The sequence below is a fragment of the Artemia franciscana genome, chromosome 6 (assembly GCF_032884065.1).
Source record: "Artemia franciscana chromosome 6, ASM3288406v1, whole genome shotgun sequence".
Classification (NCBI taxonomy): Eukaryota; Metazoa; Arthropoda; class Branchiopoda; order Anostraca; family Artemiidae; genus Artemia; species Artemia franciscana.
In genome coordinates this window covers 1,884,755-1,908,439 of record NC_088868.1, presented here as the reverse complement: position 1 = coordinate 1,908,439, position 23,685 = coordinate 1,884,755, and the positions used below count along the sequence as shown (strand labels likewise).

General features: G+C 33.3%; 1 protein-coding gene across 1 annotated transcript in view; it reads left to right on the top strand.

Moving 5' to 3' along the window:
- LOC136027900 (transient receptor potential cation channel subfamily A member 1-like) overlaps positions 1-23,685 on the top strand; it is a 175,412-nt gene that overhangs the window by 145,843 nt on the left and 5,884 nt on the right. Inside the window, exons 17-21 of the mRNA XM_065705331.1 lie at positions 4,709-4,986; positions 11,140-11,266; positions 13,003-13,284; positions 18,910-19,066; positions 22,503-22,627. Coding sequence (XP_065561403.1) covers positions 4,709-4,986; positions 11,140-11,266; positions 13,003-13,284; positions 18,910-19,066; positions 22,503-22,627 — 969 coding nt within the window. The remainder of the gene's footprint in view (positions 1-4,708; positions 4,987-11,139; positions 11,267-13,002; positions 13,285-18,909; positions 19,067-22,502; positions 22,628-23,685) is intronic.

Genomic DNA, 23,685 nt, shown 5'->3' with positions numbered 1-23,685 from the left:
GATTGACATTAGTCTAATTTCATTCCAGTTCATGAATTTGAATCTTCCTTAAGAGCCATGTCTCCTAGCTTAAAAATAATAACCAGCCTAAATTTTGAAGTAACGAACTGAAAGTAAGAAGCAGCGGGGTTCAATATTAACCGAAACTCTGGAAAAATATATTCAGATGACAATTAATACATTAAAAGAATTAATTTTTTACAGTGATTCCGAAATATAAAATTCATAATGTTTAATTTTATCCATAAAAAACTACGGAGCCAAGAAAATTTGCCTGATTTAAAAAAAAAGTAGAGGAAACCCCCAAGAATTCAAGTGATCTTTGTGAAAATTACACCATTATATTAAGCATGTGAGAAAAGCCTACTTTAGAGGTTTGAACCTCCTATCTACAAAAGTGTTGATTTTTTTTTTGCCAGAAGAAAGATTGCGGATGCGTATTGATCTCTTTGTCTGTTTTTTTTTCTTTTTTTCCCAGAGGGGATAGTATGAAACCAATGGCCCCAAACAATTGCGAGACGGCTCTTCCAAAAGTAAATTAAAAGTTCTAGTGCCATTTGCAATTGACCTAAAATATTGGAAGGCAACTAACCCCCATCCTCTTTTTCTCCCAAAGCCGTCGGATCAAAATTTTGAGATAACAATTCTATTCAGTATATTTAAAAGGTCCAGTAAAATACCTCCTGAGATTACATGACCACATCCCTCTTTGGGAGGGGGGAGGTAGTTTTTTATGGTGCTCTTTCACGTAGAGAAAATGCTTCCGTGAAGATTTATAACGAAGTAAGGAGGGAGATGTTCTGTCATGATCGAAAAGTAATTGGAAATAAAAAAAAAGTTTTTTCAAGTGAGAGTAAGGAGTAAACTTAATACTTAAATCGGAAAGGAACTGCTTCCTATGCGAAGGGGGATGTCTCATCCGCATTTTCTAGCTCTTCGCGCAAAAGTTCAATTCTTTGTCGAAATTTTTGCGTAAAGAATGAAGGTTTAAGTAGGGGCAGCCCCCCTCCCATATCCGGAATGACTTCGGTTCGTTTTAAGTTTTAGCGCTGCTCCGTACTTTCAGTTGAAAAAGACTTTTTTTTATGTAATTTCATAATTGAAACTAAAACTTAGCCATGCATTCTTGTTAAAAAACGCACATTTATGATTTGTATTTCCTAGATAGAAAAGTTTAACTAAAAAGTCAAGTAATCAGTGAAAGACCCTTAAGTCTTTCACTATGCCTATGACTATGCCTATGGTTCAAAATGCAAGTGCCTTTTGAACCAAACTTCCCATGAAAAAATATTATTATTATCTTAGTTTTAATTGAAGATCTACCATATTTTCCATTAAATTTCACTCTTTTATTGATAACCCAAACCCCACAAAAAAAAACTCTTGTGTGTATTTCACTCTAGTTTAAATTTAATTCAGCTAAACTTGTACCCAATAATAACATATCAGGCTATATGTCTCCTGAAACTCATAATACAGAACTTACACATTAACGCTCATATTACGTGAACATTGTTAAGACTGCCTGGGCATCTATACCAAAGTTGGTGTTGGAATTCATTTTTTTAACGAAAAGGTACAACAGTAAATCAAACATTTTGAGAATAATTGAATTAAAAACATCAACTCAGAAACCATGGTAAATAAAAAAATCCCATGAGGGAAATGTTTTAGCTTTGGTTGTTCAAAAGAGCCATGTTACATAGTATAAATCTTGCATTAGAGTAAAAAAAAATTAGTTCTGGTTGTCGATAACACCGACAATAATCATTACAATTAAACCGACTAGTTAGTGCCACATCCAACTAATTAATTAATGATATAACTTATATGTTATTAATTATTTAATAATCCATTAATACAATTACTTAATTAATATAATAATGAAGGAGTTTGACCCTAAAACAAATTATTATTAAAACCTGTTGCTTGAAATTATCCGAATCTTCACAGCCAAACTGTAACAACTGTATTTTCTAAGTTTTTTAGAAATTCCTCAAATGTTATTATTTTTTATTTCTGAAATTAGATGAATAACGAAGTTACCAAACTTTTCTAGAAGGTTTTTTTGCTTATTTTTGCTTTTTGCTGAACGTAGATTCTATGTTTTCTAAGTCATATTTATTTGTACTAGTTTTTCGCTGTGAAAAACTGATGAAACAACCCTGTCCATAAGGCTTGAGAAAATATTGTTTGGCCCTTGCTCTAGGCCCTTTCTAAGTCCAATAGTGTTTTTGCAGAGGGTAATATTGAGGTCCAGGGCCTCTGCCTATCTTATGGGGCAACTCTCTTCATTGATAAGCTTTATGGATGGACTATAAGCCCATGCTAAACCTATTTGGGCTACACCTATGCAGCCAGTAAATATTTAAAGAAGCAACCCACCAGCAGGTTATAACATCCTATGAACTACCTTGTTATTGTGCGACAAATTTAGCCTAAAACCTGAAATGAGAAAGAATCTCAATTTACATACTGTAGGATAAGAAATTTCTAGAATATTAGGCATTTTTTCTTCTGAAAATGAACATGGCTATCGTTAAAATTTATAGCTTAAATCATTATCTAGTAATTGATGGTACCTCAAGGGTTTTACTAACAAGAAAAGGAGACAATTACATATTTTTGATGAAAAAGTAGGATTTCAAATTTTGTATCTTTTGGATGAATTAAAAAATAGAAAATCATGCGATGCAATATATATTCATCAGGTTGTAGGGGATCTTAGTTAAAACTTCAAATTTCTTTGGGTTCAATATTGAATTTCTCTGAAAGAAGCCAGGGGCACCAATTCAGAAAAAGTTAGGGGGAAAGGATTTTTTTTTCAATATTTGCATATTGAAGCTACGAAAAAAGACATTTTTAATTGTAAGGAAGGAGAAAATTTGTTTTATTTCAACTTTTTTCAACAAATATTACGAAAAAAAAAATATTTTTCAAAATAAACAATTTCCTCCGCCTCCTTAGAGTTTTTTTTATACAAGAAAGTATTTTAAGCTTTAGCAAGTGGTTCTTTAACCGTTTGTAAATGTTTAGCTAAGGTAAAAGACAAGGATATACAGAAATAGACACACCTGAATTTTTTTTTTGTCTTTAGCTTTGTGATTCTAGTAGAAACGCTAGTGGGTGCAGAACAAAGATGCATATTTACAACATGACTGTAAACCGAGTTCTTCTCTACGGTGCTGAGACCTAGGCTGCTGTCGTTTCGTTCCAAAACGCCATAGACGTGGCTCAAACTATGTTTCTAAGGAGAACCGCAGGGATTAAGTGATATGACTTCGTGTCCAGCACCCATCTACTGGCCCTTGCCAACCAGACATCCAACTCACATCAGCTCGTTGCACAAACTCTTCGGTGGTTCGGCCACAAAGGCCGCATGCCAGTAGATACGCCAGCCAGAAATGCCTTTACTTTTGTGTCCTCGGCGCACGGCTTGAAGCGTCTGCGTGGAAGGCCTCGTTCTAGACGGAAGGACATCCTTGGTCACTTCTTGTCATTGGTCAGTAGCATCTCAGACGAATCTATTAGCCTAGCTTAGGACTGTCTAAATTGGCGAGTGGCTTCTCTCTCTCTCTCTACGCTGGATCACCAGCAGGAGCAATAAGTCAAAGTTAGGTCAAGTCGGCGTTGATTGCTTTATTTTTTTTTTCCAGTTCTCAAAGGAGAATCTCAGTAATCACGATTATGAGTTTCTGGATGTTTTGGGTGACAAAAACTTAATAAAGTCTATTTGATGCCAACTTCTTGCAACAAAACTGGATAACTCTTAGTGACTTTTTCATATTTGTACATTTTTTGTTTGAACTTACAATTTCCCGCTTTGAAGTATCACTCCTCTTCTGTTTCGTCTGTTTTGTTTTAACTTTGTAAGCTAAAATCTCTTACGGTCCGGGAGCTTAATCTTAAAATTCAAGGTCATTCGGATCGAAATAGATCAAGTTTTTACTAATTCTTTCACCGCTTTTTCAGAAATAAGTCATAGTTAGTTGTTCAGAATCTTTGCTTCATAAGAGAAAAATAGAATAGCATAAGGAATGGAAAAATTAAGAACATATATTAATTTTTTTTCTCGATCTAAAGGCATATTCCTCCCTATCTTAGTTACACGTTTTTTAGTATTCCTCTAAACTCTCCCATTGCTGAAGATATTTAAAAATATCCTAATACTGTCTAGGACCAATAACGAACAAATTCTAATTCGTTTGGTATTTGTTTATTGTCCTCAAACTTTACCTGGATCCATCTTCTTGAGATAATTTTTTCAATTAATCTGCTTTTATAATACCATTTAAAAATTAAAGAAATTGATCTTAATATCGTAGATTTTGGAGCCTTTATATGGAAAATTAATTTTCTGGGTTTGGTATTCTTTTCTTTTATATTTATTTATTTTAATTATCTGGATTAAATCATACTTAATCCTTATTTTTGTCTATTTTTCGTAGCTATATTACTAGCTATCTCTTAGTATCGCAATTATTTGTGATAATTATAAGTATTTTATAACTTGCCCCTCACGTCAATTAAATTTTTTCAAATGGTATTTTAGTTTTAATATTTGTCTTCCCTGGTGTCACGTTTTGAATGGATGAAATTGTAATAATATAATTCAAACAATTTCTTCATGTTTATTTTTATTGCTAAAATTAATAATTTTGCCCTTAAACCTTGAGTTTAATAAAAAGAGTTATTTTTTTATTTTCAGCACAACCTTCATAGTGATTCCATTGTTTCGAATGGTATATTGGTGTTAATGTTTGTGTTTCTTGGTGTCATGCGTGAACTAACCAACCTGGTACGACAGAAAGGACGGTACTTTACAGATTTGTCCAACTTCATTGCCTGGGCATTATATGTGTCATGCATCATTATGGCTATACATGTGGTAACAACGCCACCTGTATTTGACTGTCTTGACTCGTTGTCTTTTACAGCCCTGGCAGTATTTTTGGCATGGTTTGACCTTCTAGTCTATTTACAGAGGCAAGCTATTATTTTTTTAAATCCTTATATTATATATCCTTGTTGTTCTATCATTTTTACATGTTTCTGGATATTTACAGAGGTAAGCTTTTAGTATACTTCATTTTTTTTATCTTAATAGCCCTCATAAAACCCTTCTTTCCCCTCAGTATTCGGGGATTTATCTTTTTTGGTGCATGTTAAATTAGGCCCTGCCTTACTCCTGAAAAAAAAAACATCCTTGGATGGTCAAAAGATGACCTAGTCATCAATTCATTGATAGAAGAAAAATTACGCTGTCTGAAAAAAGAACACTGTCAGTAAAAAAATAGGTGTTTGGTTGCCAATCCCTGTGTACGTCATACATCGTCAGGTACCATCACACATATGCTAAAGGCGCCATCTTTATTTGACTGTCTCCATTCTCGTCTTATACAACACTCAGGTGCTTTTGACATCGCTCGAGATTTTAGTCCATTTACAGAGGCAATTTATTTATTTTCGTATTTAAGTTTCTTTTTATACTATTTTCCTATGCACTAAAAAAGCCCTATTTATGTGATCACTTGTATAGTCATGAATAAGCTTCACAGAGACGTCGTTTGGACATCCAAGCAGAGACGGTCAGTGAACAAACATTATTCTAAACAATCGTTCTTCAAACATCGTTCTTCATACTCTGATTACATAAGCTCTTAAAAACCCCTTTTTTGCCCAGTTTGTGTCTGATTTTTGTCCTATTTAGGATCTTTAACCTACCCCTGTAATGACATCCCTTCTTTTGCTTTGGCCTTATATGTGGTCATATTGCAACCAGTACATGACTTTCTTGATTTATTGCCGTTCACCGTGTTGCCGGTATTACTTGCACAGTTTAACCTTCTATTTACAGTTCAAGCTATTTTTCATAAATATAGATGTGATCCCATTTTTTTTTTTAAAGCAGAATCTCAAATACAGAATGTTTAATGCATTCAAAGTGTTTATACATGACGTCATGTTGACATGACATGACGCGATGTATTAAATGAATTTTTGTACATAACAAATGTGTTAAATTGGAATGTAAATAGGAATGTATTAAATACATGACGAATACATTAAGATGTGATCCCATTTTTTAAGCAAACTCTCAAATATATTTGTCAAATACAGAATGGAAACGCTAAACAATGCAAATAGCTTTATCCGCTGTTTTCTAAAAGGCTGGCCGTGTTTTTGAATTAAAGAAAAAAGGACAATGTTTATTCTGCTCAAATATCTTGAACAGAATAAAAAATAAAATAAATTATAATAATGATGAAATAAAAAATAAATTCAACTTTAACTCCAGACGAACAAAAATTACTAGATATATAAACTGGGACCCTGGCACCCAATTTATAGCAATACTTTTGACCTGTGACTCAACTGACCTCTATAATTCTAAGATTTTACTGTTTGACTACTGACTCAACGTCAATTCCGTTGTTTCGCCTTCGGCAGTTCAGAATCTTGTAAATGTAGACTCATAGGCTCCCTTGGGTTCTCGATCAGTTCTGCTGGGACACCGCTTTTTACCATGATCTTCCAAATCTCGGTCCTGATAAGAGAGTCAAAAGCGGCAACAAAATCGAGGAAGCGATGAAAGCAGACAGATGAAATCTCTTGTTCTTCTGGATAAGGTGGAGGGTAAGAATATGTTCTTGACAGCCCCTGCCAGGTCTGAAACCTGTTTGTTCTCGTCTTTTCAACTTGTCTCAGGCGTCCTTGAAGCGGTTTAGGACAATCATGCGAAAGACCTTCATGGCGTGGTCTATTAGTGATATACCTCGGTAGTTCGAGCAGACTGTCTTGTCTGCCTTTTTATATACCGCTATAAGTACTGAGAGTTTCCAATCTTTTGGGAATTTCTTTGTCGTCCTTACCTCAACTAGCAAGACAACTTACCTCAACTCAGCTGACACAACAGTGTGGGGGAAGACTTATACATCTCTGCTGAGATGCCATCCTCACCGGGGGTTTTGTTATTTTTCTTTTTTTCAGTTCCCGCAGAACATCAGTAGATTACGGTGGCCGTAGATTCTAGAAAACGGATAGATCACACGGAGCTTTTGTGGGATGAAGGAGCTCGGAGAAAAGTTGTTTCCATCTCCCAATGCGGTCTTTTTTCGTCTGAATAAGGTTTTGTCTTTCAAGGAGTCCATGGAGATGGCCGACTTGCCTGTCGATTCCGTCAGCAGCTTGAGTTTTTTTCTTAGGTTATGCGATTCTGCAGCTTATTGCATATCAATAGCCATATGTGACTAGTATTTCTCCCTGTCGCTACGAGCAGACTGCGACCAGCTTGCGAGCATTTTTTAGGGGTTCTGTAGGGTCATTGAGAAGGGTTGGTTTTTTTTTTCCACTAGATCAATCCTTTTATAAGAGGTCCAGGGCCTTTGTTTTCTCTTGGTGTGACCAAGAACCTGTTCAGCAACCTCTTGTGTTAGGAATTTCAGGTTGGACCATCGGCCTCCGTTGTCAGCGTAGTCAGTAAGGGCCTGAAATCGGTTGTTAAGCTCTAGCTCAGAATCTGCCTTGATTTGTGGACTCAGTAGTTTTGATTCATCAAACCGATTGGTTTTTATCTTGTTTTTGTGGGTTTTTAGCCTCTGACTGAATTTACAGATTAGAAGAAAGTGATCAAAGCCGTTGGTTGAGCCTGTATCCGCACCTCTGTAGACTCTTACATCCAGACATGAGCTCCTCCAACGTCTTCTGACGGGTAAGTGGTCGATTTGGGCTTTGGTGACCCCGTCACTAGATCTCCATGTCACAAGGTAGTGCTTGTTGTGCTCGAATTAGGTGTTAACCAGACATAGGTTAATGTATTTGGCAAGCTGTAGCATCCTCTCGCCGTTCGGGCATCTATGTCCGACGGTATGGCGTTCGATCACTCTTTCGGGGTTTGCATCTGGTTTACCCATCCTTGCGTTAAAGTCACCAGTGACAAAAAGTATATCACGTCCTGGGACAGAGTCGAGTATTCTCTTTAGCTCAAAGTAGAACGCATCTTTTGTGTCATCAGGGCTATCTCTCATAGATGCATGGACGGACAATATGCTGACATTAATTGCCAAGAGATGACAGATGATGCAGAAATTGGGCCCAGGAGGAATCAGACTCCGTGGAGACTGCTCGCATCAGTCGGTCCAGGGTTGTAAAATTTAAAATGTTTCTGAACAAGAGAATTTTTTTATTTACATAATCTTAAGAAAACTCATTCTTTAACCTTAAACAATTTCCTAGAGGATTAACATATCTAGAAAACACACCAAAATGGTCGGAAGAGTCACTAACAACAACACAGGGGGAATCAGGGTGAACATTAGAGAATTTCTTATCAATAAATGTCGCGGATTTATCCGTGACCCTTCTAGATATGTTGATTGATGGACGTAGTTCAAATGATATGAAAATATTTAATGGTCGGCTGCTCTTCCTATTTGTTTCGATCAGGTCAACATTTCGGTCACCCACAAGAAAATGTGGGAGATTTATAGGCATCTTTTGAAGCTGCTCCTCCAAAAGACCAAATAATTCGCATATGAGGAAGTCAGTGGGTGGTAGAGAACTGTTGTAGCAAGAATAAACACCTAAATGAAGACGCAGCACGAGTGAATTAAACACCATCTCCCTATAAATAGTTAAATCGCTCCGAACGGCCACTTCAATTTCCGATCTAATATATACGGCAAGGCCCCAATTTTTAGCGTAATTGCCCATTTTCTGTGTAAAAATTCTATTCCTCTAGACCAAGCAGGTCTGAATTATGATCATTAAGCCATACCTCAGTTAAAGCCGTCACCTGAAAACAGAAATATTAGCTAAATCTTCCATTAAGCTATCACTTAATTTAGCCCTTGGCATTTCAGTTGAAAAATATTGAAAGATTGCCAGGTTTACAGCATATAGGACCAATCTCACACGGTAAAACACAATTCGAATCTTCGAGCAGATTGAAATATACTATCCATAACTAAGAGTTACAAACCCTATCTTACGATGATACCATCTTTGACAAAGATAAAAACTGAGGTCCTGTCAATTGTCTGACTACTTCATGAACTAAGAAAAAGAAACTAAAAATTAAGTTTGCTATTATTAACAAAACAACACTTTGCTTATGGTTTAGCCACTTAGCACACACGACATTTCTTCCTAAAAGTGCGGAAATATTTCCAATACATTGAGAAATCTCCAAATGCAAATTTTTCGTTGAGAACGGGGAACAAAATTCTTTTATAAAAACAAAAAATATTCATTTCTTTAATAATACATGAGACAAGAGGGGATAGAACATATGAGGGAAGAAAAGGCTAATTGCAATTATAATTAATCAAGTTTCATTTTAATATCACAAAACACAATAGAGAGAAAGAAAACATGAAAAATAACATCACCAGAAATGTAATCATTATTCACTTGCAAAATCAAATTGGACGTCTAAAGGTGATTAGCCATAACCCTATTAAATATGATATCTTACTATTTATGTTGGCAAATGACCAGTGAACTTCTTAACAAGGTTGGTTTTTGTGAAGCCTGTTGAAATTAAAGCAGGTGAGGCATAAGTATATTACGAAATAAAAATATTACGAAAATAAACATGTCAATAAATGATGACTCTATTTCATTGTGTTTTCAGCACAATGAAAGGGCTGAAAACAGTTAAACCAGTGATGTGATATTAAAAAGAAATAGATAAGTAAAAATATTGGCTATGGATTAGGTACTTTGTAATTGAATAAATATGATCTCAATCAACACAAAAAAATAATATTCTTTTTTACTTCCCTAGTTCAGTGTACAAAGCAAGAGAGGATATAACGAAAAGAAAAAAAAACGCGAATAAGGACACTGACAAAAAAGTAAAACTACATACTTCACTCCATTATGTATTAAATAAAAAAAAATAAATATTTTACACTGCAAGTAAGGAGCGACACTAAAACGAACAGAGATTATTTCGTATATAAAAGGGGTTTCCCCTCCTCAACACCCCGCTCTTTACGCTAAAGTTTTACTCTTTCTCACAACTCTAGTTTTTAGAAGAATAAAAAAAAATTAGCAAAAAGAGCGAGGCGTTGAGAAGGGGACAACCCATTTTATATACGGAATAATTTCTGTTCATTTTAAGTTTTTATGTCGCTTCTTACTTGCAGTTACAAAAACTTGTTTTTTTTTATTTAATTTCTGAACATTTTTTAATTAATGCATGCTTTGATTTTGGCTTGCCACACATGAATAATTAAAATGAAATTTGCAATATATTCTTTTTTTTGGCTAAATGGCTTTCTCATAGTTTTGATTGTGCGATTTTTATAAGAAAAAAGGGGTGGGCGAGGATGACTAGTTGCCCTCCGATTTTTCGGTTACTTAAAAATACAATTAGATTTTTACATATTTTTTTAACGAACGTTTTTGTTAGCAATAAACATACGTACGTTCCGAATTAAATTACGTAGCGAACTTCTATGTTTGTGTATTTTTATAACGTATATGAGGGGGTTCGCCACCTTGTCAATATCTCCATCCTTACAGCTTGAATCTCTATGTTTGAAGCTTGAATTTTGTCCCAAATCTTTAAAAATTACACCTCAATCACAAAGGCCTTAGAGTAAGTAGCTGAAATTACTAAAAATTCTTTAGTGTAAAGAGCATGGTATTGTGGAGGAGACGAACCCCCTTAAATATATATATATATATATATATATATATATATATATATATATATATATATATATATATATATATATATATATATATATATATATATATATATATATTCTGATATTCATTGAAATTGATTTCCAGTGCTTTATGTTGGGACTTCTATCTTTTCTTAAAGATTTGATAGAATTAAAATCTAGATCTGGATCAACTCAAGTAGAAAAAGGGATTTTCAACATATAATGTAATTTATAATAATGCAGTCCACATGATAATGGTGCATGTAACATAATAATAGATAAAACATGCTACAGTTCAGTCTTTTACACATATCATACAGTAGCAACTTGAAATAAGACATATTTCCTCAAGAGAATTATCAAATATCATCTTACCAAAAAAATGTTGTGAAGTTTCACAGGAAAGGCCAAAACTGCTACATGATCGCTACTTTTTGTTGACACTTTTTCCTTCTTACAGATTTGATAGAATCGGAATTTACGTAGTAATGTTTCTCGAGATCTTGAAGACGCTACTCAAAGTTCTTCTAGTCTTCTCCGTACTGATTATTGCCTTTGGATTGGCTTTTTATATTTTATTGTCACCTGTAAGTATGTTAAAAATTTAAATATTAATAAAAAATGTCTCAGGGAGGGAGATAAAAATGTGACTTACTACCTTGAATTCTTATTTTTGCAGTTTTTTATAACTCCATGCCTTATCTTATGTTTGTTGACCTACTGGTGTTAGCTTAAAGCTATTAAAGTGAATAAGCAAGTTTATTTTACATGGTGGTGCATAAGTCACTTTACTAAAAAGTGTGAGTAACTTTACTCACATACTAAACTAAGTATTTTTTTGTAAATGAGTTACTTCATTAATTTTTTTTATACATAGTTCAAAGATTGGAATTTTATTTTGTCCTATATATGAAATACAATGCCAAGTAATGCCACATGATATTATGACGTAGTCATGTAACATAATCAAATAATGGTATACAATCATGGATATATTTTGGTTTATCCCAATGCTATGATTCACATTTTAACTCTTTTTAGGCTTACTTACTAAACAGCCTACATACTTTGGACCAAATAGGTCGAAACCTATTTCCAACAGAATAATTTACAGGATCGTGGAAGAACTCTTTGTTCTAATAATTGAACTACCACATTCATATTCAATTTCAATCGTCTTTACTTTCTTTAGTTGTAAATTTATATTCCTTTGAATTTATTTGCCTTTTATTTATATTTGAATATCCATTGACTTAGTGTCATAATCCTTATGACAAAGATCAAAATTAATTGATTGAAAAAAAAGAAATTTAGTTTGAAATGGTTTATTCAGAATGGAAATTTAGTTTGAAGGGGAGTAATGCACCGCCCTATGCAATATCGACTGGTCAGATTACAAAAAAGTTTCAAAGAACAACTATTGTTAAAAAGTGTCATTTAATATATTACACAAAAAAAACTTCAATAGCACAAAATTCAAAAGAAGCCACAAAAACGCACAAGAAAATCCAGAGATGTCAAGATGAAGATTTACGCATAAACATCTTGAACAGCGTTTTATAAGCTAATAACTCCCATTTTTTTCAAAATAGGTGTTTTTATTTAAGCTTTCAAACTAGAATTTATTTTGAAGCTAAGGATCCTTCTCAGCACTGTTAAGGGTAACTTAAGTCAGTGATATGTTGTCAATATGTTAGAATATTTTGAATATTAGGTTCATTGAATTACTTAAAAGTTTACTTAATATACCACCTGATTGCTTGGATAATAAACTGTCTTCGTTGCGTGTTTTTTTTATCTATTTTATATGTTTATATTAACACTTTTTGTGTTTTTGTTAGTAAAAAAACAATTATATATAAAAGTAGCAATACATTTTCCTGGAGGATGTTTCAATATTTCTCAATAGATGGCATTTGCAGCAAAATTTTCTTTGGTTATCACCCAACCACTTAAAACAGCACTCTTTATATTATTCAAAAAACCACATTCTTCTGACGGAAAGATTTTTACTGGTCAGATGTAATGGATTCTGAGCAAACGATGAAAACCAATGCGAAGCTGTCATAGGATGATCCATTCAGTGAGCCTGATCTGAAGTGTAGTATGACTCTTTTGTTCCAAAGAAAATGCATAAATTTCCGTTTCAATAGCCCAATTTTCGATTTTCTATTGGCCACTGTCCTATACGGTTTAACCATCAGACAAAAAAAGCCTAAAACTTAGAAAAAATAATCAAAAAACTTAAAAAGCCCTAAACTAATCATACTTTAAAACAGTTGACAATATCGAGGAGCCTTACTAATTTCCTTTTGAATTTTAGGGTAATCATATTGGTTTCAAGCATATACCCCTTTCTATATTCCGAACTTTTACAATGATGCTTGGAGAGATCGATTTTCTTGGCACATTTGTTCGTCCACTTCCACAGCTCAAAACAGAAGGTGTTGACACCACTATTCTAATGCCCATGACGACCCATTTGATTCTACTCCTATTCATGATTCTTATGCCAATTCTTCTTATGAATTTACTTATTGGTTTGGCTGTCGGTGATATAGAAGCGGTAAAAAGGAATGCCCAGTTGAAAAGACTGGCAATGCAGGTAAGATAGCCTCCTACTATTCTTCGTTACCCCAAAATGAAAATCGAGGAAAGTGAGGGAAGAGAATTGGTGACTCTAAAGCGAGCTTTGGATAAATATGACATAAGAAAATAAATAAGCATATTTTTAAGGAAGTACTTAAAAAAACAAACATTTCCAGTATTTTGAACAGTAATCTGCTTAGCGTAAAGAGCGAGGCGTTAAGGAGGAACAGCCCCTTTCATATACGGAGTAATTTCTGTTCGTTTTAAGTTTTAATGTCGCTTCTTACTTTCAGTTAAAATACTTGTTTGTTTTTTTAATTTAATGATACGAAAGATGATGAGATCTAGTGTGCTGATTACACAGGCACTAGCTTTGTTTCCTTAGAAAGTAAATTACTTAGTATGAATTAGCAAAGGATTGCATTCTATCCCCATTTTATGGATGATTTTAATGGATTCTGGCCTATGTATTAGAGTAAAGGCTATTGGAGGGTAAGAAATAAATTGGGGAAGTAAACGTTTCCTAAACTAAGATTATTCTCATGATTTAAGCGCCCTAGACAAAATTTTTGGCAAATGAATGAATTTTCGGGGGTTTACAGAGTTTAAGGTGTAAAAATAGGTTTAAAAATTAATATTAAGAACACTAAGTCGCTAAGACTAGGAATACGAGATGGTGAAGAGGTGATATTGGGTAACGAGAAGATTGATAATGTGGATACCTTCACCTACCTAGGTATTATCATAAGTAATGACAATGGTTGCAGCGCAGATGTAAAAAGCAGAATAATCAAGGTCTAGGGTGTTTTTTCACAGTTGAAAAAAAGTTTAGAAGAAAAATAGACAAGTCTTTAAACCAAGACTAAAATATTGGAATATAAAGTTATAACAGTGGTGAAGTGTGGTCCCTGACGCTTAGGCGCTCTGACAGACGGATAAGGATTATTTGGAGGTTTTCCAGAGAAACTTTCTAGGGATTGTTTTGGGTTCTAGTCTTACTGACCGTATTTTAATCAGTAATTTGTAAGACAAATTTCGTTCAATTCCGCTCTCTAGGGCTATAATGAGAAAAAAGTTGATATGGCTAAGACGACTTCTGCTGATGAAGGTTGACAGATTGCCTCAGATAGTCCTTATGGGGCAATCAGACAGATTTCGTTGGCCTACTTTAGCTAAAGAAAATTAAGATTTCCCCTGATGGCGTGGGAGGAGGTGACAATAAAAGATCTTATTGGTATTGGAACCTCTTGGGAGGGCATAAAGAGGTGGCTTTGAACTGATTGGGAGGAAGAAGGAGCATGCATAGCTGTATTGACCTCAGTCAGCTTGTTGCTGCAGGAAGTTTTCAGTAGCAGCAGTGGTAGCAGTATTTCATAGTAAACTAGTAACCCAAATGCAACTTTACGTCAGAATTTATTTTTGTTTTTAGTAATGTAAAATACAGTAATGTAGAATCATTCAAGCATAGGTAATTAGGTAACCTGAGTTTTAAATTTGTCTTTGTGATCTATTTAACAAATACTTTACAAGAGTTCCAAAAATAACATAATAGCTCATGAAGTGACTAAAAATGAAGAAGCATCAAAAATTATACGGCTAATACATTTTGTTCCTTTATTATATACCCAAATTTCTTCTTTTTTTGCACTGATCACGGCCGTGTTTAGTTCTTTGCTGAAATATTTGTTGTGTCTTTTCATCTTTCCACTGGTTATAAACCATCCTTGTTTGGTTTCCAAATTATTGTTTTCCTTTGTTTTGTTTTTTGTTTTCGTCGGACAGTAGACAGCAAGTTCTTTAGCCGCCAGTAAAGGATTATCCGGGGCGAACTCACTACATCTTTTTTCTTGGGGTAATATAACTGTATAATTCTTTCGAAATAACAATATTAAATTATGTAATATATAATATTACAATGTTAAAGAATATTATATAATATAGTAATTTAGAATTAGACCGATAATAAGATTAAAAATAAATAAGAATATTCTGGTAGAATATCCCATGTCTGAATAGGATAACCCATAGCAAACCCCTTAAGTGAAGGGCATTCCATTTGCATGACGTGATTTGAAACCAGCATTAGCAATGATTTGCATGTATGACTGCTACGTATTTTAAATTATTAAAAGAAATTAAGATCAAAGCTACTAAAAGAAGCAAGTAAAAGAAATACTACAAAAGGATACCCTCATTTATTCTAAATGTTGTCGCAAGGAATAAAATAAGATACAACAGACACATTACTCTTTGCTCTTTACACATTACTCATTACTCTTTACACATTACTATGATTAAACTCCTTTGTATGATTATCACCTTTCCCTTGATATTTTTCTAATGTCCATTTGTAGTTCTGAGTAACACGCTTTTTTCTAATTGGCAGCCATTTCAGTATTGTGGGGCAATAAGAAGAACAGAAAAAGATTAACAAACATAGATTTTCCTACCTGGGCTTATATATTGCCATAAAATTAAATTATTTTTCGTGTAACTGTCATAAATAGTTTGCTGTTTTTTCCTTTTTTATTCATTTTCAAGCAGAAAAATTGTAAAAAGAAAAAAGACGATACAAGCCAGCCGTGATGCACGAAAATGGGACTAAAGAATCACCTAGAGTGGTCCCTCCTCTAGCGTTCCTAAGATTTTTTGAAAATTTCTTGCAAAACTTATGTTCTATCCCAGTGCACTAGGAAAAGTATTTTGTATGTATTGATGCAATTTATTTTAGTCATTTTTTTTGGTTCTTAAGGAATTTTCGAGTTTTATTTACACATCATTATGTTGTATATTTACAAATTACCGCATATATGGTAAAATGTTTGATCTCCTCTTTTATATGTTGAAGGAATAGTAGTAAAACTGAGCTTTGTATATCAAATATATTTTGATTACTCTTAGATCCATACCAAATTTTCCTTGTTGACAACGTCCTAAATAGTGGTCAAATAGCACATTTCTCTTTTTTGGAATACGCAGGTTGTTTAAGAGAAAGCTAGTTGAGTCATCGCAGATAAGATAATTTTCTGCTTTTTAATAATAGAGATGTTTGGGATTTAGTTCTGCACCTTATCCTTACAGAAACATTTTTAGAAAGTATTTTAAGTGATGAACCTGATGGAACATACGGCTATATCTAAAGGTTAGCTGTGAAAATTAGTTTAAATAATCTGAGATTCTTCAATTTAAAGGATTCTCTAAGTTTTCTGTAATTTCTTTCTAAAAAGAAAACAAAAATTATCTTGGTTTTCTCTAACAGTTTTGGGATTTTTTACTTTTACATAATTCGATTATTCATAAAATAATATAGGTTATTACTTTCAATTAAAACAATTGCTGCTAGATTTTTATTTTCTTATAGTTTAGTCTATTACCAAAAAACTATAAGTAGTTTCAGAAATCAAAATCTAATAGATTTTTTAAGGTCATGTCTATAACATTGACTTAAAACATGCCTTATTTTGTACTTTTTTAGTATTTATCTTTTCAAGTTCGTATAGGTGTTAGCACTGTCTCTTGACACTTCAAAATCTGCCTTTTTAGCTGCTACTGTTCTCTACATAAATTTATTTTCTAAACAGATGTCAGGCAATACATAAAAAGGCTTCACAATGCATGAGTTGGTAAACAACTACCATACTACTAACATGAATTATGGAAACATTTGTAATTGTCAGTCAGTTTAGACATACAGGTCTATATAACCGGTTTTGCCCACTTAAGTTTATATAAAAGGTCTATATAACCGGTTTTGTCTGTAGTCTATTATATCTATTATATATTATATTATATTATATTATATATTATAATCTATTATATATTATATTATATATTATAATCTATTATATATTATATTATATTATATTATATATTACAATCTATTATATATTATATTATATTATATTATATATTATAATCTATTATATATTATATTATATTATATTATATATTATAATCTATTATATATTATATTATATTATATTATGTATTATAATCTATTATATATTATATTATATTAAGCACTAAGGGACCGAGCTTAACTCGGTGAAAAGAAAGACAGTTTCTTTTAATTTATTTCCCAAAACAAATTATGTTTTATTTTATTTTATTCACCGAGGAATGTAAAGCCACTAGGGTTTTGGAAATTTGGGTACTAGTAACGTCATTCACGTGGAAAGCGTTTTTTTCAAAATTAATGAAGGCCTCAATGGAATTTTCCGGAGTCATGACCTATCTACATAATTTTTTATCACCTGAAAACGAGTATTTATCTTAATACGAACGCTCTCATTAAACAAACAAAAACCACCAAGCTAAGCTCAGCCCCCTTGTGCACAAATTATTATTGTAATTTTTCTACCACAATGCGCAGCATTTAATGAGAAGCAATTAAGAATTTGAGTCTTACTTAACAGCAATAAAACGTTAATATCTCTCTCTAATTGCTCTAAATCAACTGATATGTCATGTCAGAAAACAAATTAGGCTTTGAAACTCCTCCAACTTATACTCAAGGCTTTCAACGTTCAGAAATCTTTAATTTCGGTCAGCTGACGATTTATGAATAATATTAAGAGAAGGGAAAGGGGGGGGAAAAAGCTTTCCTAAAGTCTTTGACTGTCTGTATCATTTTTACAAACTAGAGAATGATAGTATGCAAATTTCTTAGAAAAAGAATATTGTGTCGTTATCGAGAAAAAAGTAAAGATAAAAATAAATACATATATAAATACAAATATACAATTATTGCTCGTTTAATAAGACACTTCTTTGCTTAAATACTTTTTTTTAAAGTTTTTCCTACTTAAAAAACATTGTTGGTATTATAGAACATCGTTTAATCCAGTTCAATTGCCTACAAATTTACTGTGAAAAAATAGTACGTTTTTTCTTTCTTTGAATATTTCATTACAAAAATATTAAGAAGATAATTTTTGTCAATAGGGAGTTTCTCTACATCCAAATAGCGCGCTGAAATATTTTTAGCTAAGGCTAATTTTATGATAGGGATAGAGAATAACGGGGAATTTCCATGTTGTGGGATTTCGATATTTTCAAGCTATGCTATTTTTAACGTTATTATTTAATTAATGTTCAATTTTAAAGCGTATCAGTATTTTTTAACATACGGTATTTCGATGAATGAATTAAAATGGAATAGTTGTGGACAATTCAAGTCATGGCTAATTGTAGAAAAAGCCAAGACAGGTAGTCCAATTAAGTGAGAAGAAAATCATGGCATTAATTTTCGCCCCTTCATTGCCGTTGTTATCATCTCCTACTTATGCTACACCTCTCATGCATGTCACTCGGCAATGCCGAACTAGAGTCAACCTGCTGGAGGGTCTCCCCGGAAACACACGCTGGTTCTACCAATATAATAGAATTGTTGCATGAATAACTTGATTCAGATTTAAAGAGTAACACTTCCTATTTCTTCCTGTCATATTGCTGTTGGTGTTAATTTCTGTTGCAAGTTAAACTTCACACAGATTTAGAAAAAAAAAACTTCCAAATTTCTTTATATCTTGCTGCTGTTTATTCCAATTGTTTTTCTGTTAAAGTTAAACTTTATAAAGCTTTAGAAGAAACTTCCCGTTTTATTCATATTTTATTGTTTCAAAATTTGTTTTTGTTACAGGTGGAACTTCATACAGATTTAGAGAGAAAACTTCCAGATTTCTTTACGTCAAGAGTTAATAAGATGGAGTTAGTCGAATATCCAAACAGAGAATGTCGGAAAACCGGTATCGTACAGCTCTTCAAATGTTTTCTTCAGGATCCCTTTAATGAATCAGGTATAGAACTTCTGTACTTTATTGGTTATATCCCCATCTAAATGCATGGGGTCAAAAATCTGCGGGAATTTGATATATTTTTGGCTAAACAACTTGAAAAAAATCCTCCTCCTAATAGTTAATTCCCTCCCTTTTTTGTTTGATTTTCATCTTTATTTATTGCTGCCTGGAAACAAGCTCATTGCCACGTGCATCCATCATTCTCGACCTGTCGTAGTACGATTATTTACTATTTTTACTTGAGTTTCTATGAATCAGACCCAGAAAAAAGGGTCCCCAAAACTGAGCTCTAGGAAAAACATTTTTTTAGAAATTCATTTTCAGCTATAAAAAGGTCTTTGGGGTTTAATTCTAGGTATAAACGGTAATCAAAAGACAAAACAACAACAATAGTAAGTTACAGTCTCTCTCAATAACTTAAACCAATCAGATATTCCAGCAATGTTCCCTGTTATACCGTCTTCTATGCTCAAAATTATACATAAGCTATCCTGACATTCGACATGTGGCAGGTTTGTACTTATTGATTCTCGTTGTCACTTGTCTTGTAACCGCTGATAATATGAACTTGTTCTTGATGTCATAGCATAACCATAGGTTCGATAGAACCACCCTGTGAAAAATACAAATTATTCGTCCTGCGAGAATTAAAAATCTGTCAGAAACCCATACTTTATATGTTTTTCTCAAAATACTTAATCTCGAGCAACTGAATGATGTGCGTACAGCAATGTGTTATTATGATATCCAATCCTCAACAAATTATTTCCGTGATTTGGGTATAATTGGGACTCCTACTTCTTCTGCCCCCTGCATCCGCTCCAGAAAGTATCGCCTTCCGCCAATCAGATCAGAAAGAGCTAGATTCTCAATCAGATACCAGATTCCTCTTATTATAAATAAACTTAATTTAGTAGAAATGTCCTGGAGTTTTATGATTCGATTTTCTTTGAAAAAACATATTTCCAATAGTTCTTTGCCTGGATGTCGGGATTGATTAATACAAGATTTTAGTATGTATTTTACTGCTGTGTTCTCACACTGGGGTGGCCTCCTTTGTTATCTCCTACCTTGTATGTTTTTTTTGTTTTTGTTTTTTTTTTCTTTTTGGAATTATTAGTATGACGAGACGTTGTGTTTTTTTTTCTATGCATTTGTACTGCCCCAGTCTTACGAGCTCTGCTCCCTGTTGGGTTATAATATTGTTTTGTATATTTTTAATTTGAATTAATAAATATTGATTGATTGATTGATTCTTTAAAGTTCTGACCCATTTAGAGCTTTTGTGGCCCAACGTCAAAATGTCAGTTTTAACAAGAAAAAAAATTCGTAGCTGATTTTGAAGAAACATAGACACATATATACACAATTATTACTCTTTTAATTAATTTAAAAGACAAATAATTTTAGTAAAAAAATATATTTCATTGGTAGTGCTAAATGCTTCCTTCCACACAGCATTATATATCCGTCGTTCATTTTAAGATGGTAGCATAACTTTTAAGCTAAGTTGTCGTTTAACAGCAAAGAAATGCCACATGCCACATACCGTAATTGAAAACGGATGTACGGGGTCGAAGTTAACAAATTCCCAGATGTGTAAGACGTTCAACAACAGCAACATTGGGGTCTAGAAGGCATATTTGGTCCTAGGAATGTGGTTCAAAATCACCTAGAGTGTATTTTGAGGAATGTACCACCAAACTGATTCTGCTATAAATTTATCCAGCTACTTTGAAGCTAAAAACATTACGACTACTGATGGTTCGACAATAGCTTAAATTGAATGAAGCTAAACCAAAGCATGCGTTTAAGTTTCGGATTTGCTTGTGGAAGTCAGAGATCGAAGTCAGAAGAGAAGTTAGAGATCAATTGACGGCCTAAAAAGGGGGAAACCAAATCATTTCGAAATTTTGGAGCGTGCAATGCAAGTCGACTATATAAGCAGCAATCTCTAGTTGAATCACCTTTGTTTGCTACTCTTTCCTCGAGAAAATGGAGGGCACCACAGTGAATATATTCAACCTTGAAGGTTCCCAGTGGCTTGGAATTAACACTTGCGTAGTTTATGGCACATTTATAGGTTTTTACTTGGTTTTATTTCATAGCTTGTTGGCGTCGAACATTACAACAGCGTTGCTATTCATGGTTTCGTTTATCTTTGAAATGAATATTTCTTTGTTCTTCACTTTGGTTTTTAACTCGTTGCAAATCTCGTGGTTGCGTGTTGTGTAATATGCATATTTTTCTGTATATTGCTTTTTTCTTTACTTTTGTTGCGATTCTTTGCAGTCCTCGTTGTTGCATCTCTTCTGCTTGTATATTTCCTTATTCTTCATTTTGAATTATTATTAGTTTAGACATTTTTTCAATACTGCTTGGATTGGTGTTTGGTCATTTGATGGTCTAGGTTGTTCATTTTGAGTAATTTTAAATTTACGTTTTTGGGCTATTTTCTTGGTGCTATCACATTTATATCTTGAGGTGGTTGGACAAAAATTGATTAGTGTTCCAACGAATCCTTATTTACAACAATTGTAAACTTTTGTTTCTTGAGTATTCCTCAAGCCATATTTTGTAATACCTATAAAACGTCTCAGAGAAATAGATAGCAATGTTGAGGGTGCATAGAGTATATTGAAAATCGATTTGATCGAATTAATTCGATGTGATGCATAGCGGTGTTTAAGCCCTTCCACTATTTTGAGATGTGTTGACGGATGTTCTTTGCTGCATATGGATGGAAGATCAAGGAACATTTCACGACTCAACTGTGTTTTAAGATGAATATTTGTCAAGATTAAGAACCATTTGTCATTCGTTGATCTGTTATTCTAAAAAGTTATATATGAATAACAGCCAAAACTACGCCTTCGTACTAGTGGGATAAAAGGTCATCCATCTGATTTGATAAAGGATCTCTTGAAAAACAAAACACGGAGGCTTACAATAGTAGTAGTTATCTAATACCAGTCTAAATCTAAACCATCCCTCCCCCTTTGAAGTTCGATCCTGTTAGTACCTTTTTTTTTTTAGAATTATTACTTGTGTGAAATTAACCTTCATTCTTTAACATAATCTTTAAGGAGGGGTTGGAATGATTATTCAGATCTTCATCTCATGTGAAAAAAAAAAATTATTAAAGCCTGTTTCTCCCACCCAGTGGCAAAAATTTTAAGATGATAAAGGAGGGGATATTTACCTCCTCCCTGATCTTTGATTTTGAAAAAAAAAACTTTTTTGTGTCTTCCTAAGAAAATTGACCCCTTTTACTAGATTTTTAAGGAAGAATTGTTTTGGAAGTTCGTTTGAAAAATCGACAAAAATCTTTGCCCTTCCCATTCCACTTTTCGTGCTTTTTAAGAACTGGCTCTACTTTTAAACGTAATTTTAAAATAAATAATATATTGGAAGCCTAATTAACTTTTCATTTTAGATGAGGACCCAGGAGATACTCCTGAAGATGGGCTCTTCGATGAAATGGAGAAGCAAAAAAGAAAGCTCAAGGAAATATCTTCTGTCCTTGAAGGTCAAACTCATCTTTTACGACTCATTATACAGGTAAGTTAACCGGAATAACTTAAAGATTCTATTTAATCAATTTCCTATTTAACAAAGGTTTGTAATCGTAACTGATAGCAAAATTAAGTCGCACATGTTGCAGCGATTTTAATTCATTGTTTATTATTGAAAGAATATTTGCCTTCTCCGTGTCTACACATGTTATCTTCGTTCGTTGCTCGAGTACGCGAGCCCGGTGTAGGGTCCATATGCTATCCGCACGGCGTACCTATTACACGACATAGAGTCCGTCCAGAAAAGAGCAACAAGGGTTATACTCCCAAACCACGACATACCCTATGATCAAGCCCTCACGGAATCGAATTTATCTCCGCTGAAAGTACGCCTTGACCACTTGATTCAAGCCGTTAGTTTTTACAAAGCTTATTTTTACCTTTCTTCACTTTCATCTTTTTTTGTCTGCTGGTTTTTTAATTACGTTTTCTGGCTTGTCCTATATATATTTGTTAAATTGACTCGTTGAGCTTCGCTGTCTGCTGCCTGGAGCTATTGTTCCATTTTATTAATAAATCTTTAATCATTGACAGGAATTGGAAATGGCAAAATAAGTAGATATTGAAATTCTCCTTTACCCTGATCGAACGTGGGTGGGTACTTAGAAATTAGAGATTTCGCTTTAACTTTGGTATTTATGATAGTCAAAATTGGCAGAAGGGTTGCAGGTTCCTCTAAGTTTTTTTTCCTCCCGTCTTTGTTCCTTTATTTTAACATTTTCTTATAAATATCTTTTTGGTGCTTGGAGATGCTGTTCAGTTAAGCTAACACATTGAGATCTGCTACCAGTTGGCCAGGGGTGCTACTTTGTTGAAATGATCTTGCAATTATGCAATTATTTTTTAATTAATACATCTTTCAATTTTAAACTCAGTTGATGCACTTATTTGAATTGTTCTTGATAAAAGTTATTATTCCTTCTTATGCTTTTATGCAAAAATTTCTTAATATCTTCTTTAGGTATCATTATTATTTACGGCTGGCAATAATTTCTGTTATAAAACTGATCTTATATCAGAAGAAGGTCATTTTACTACTTAACT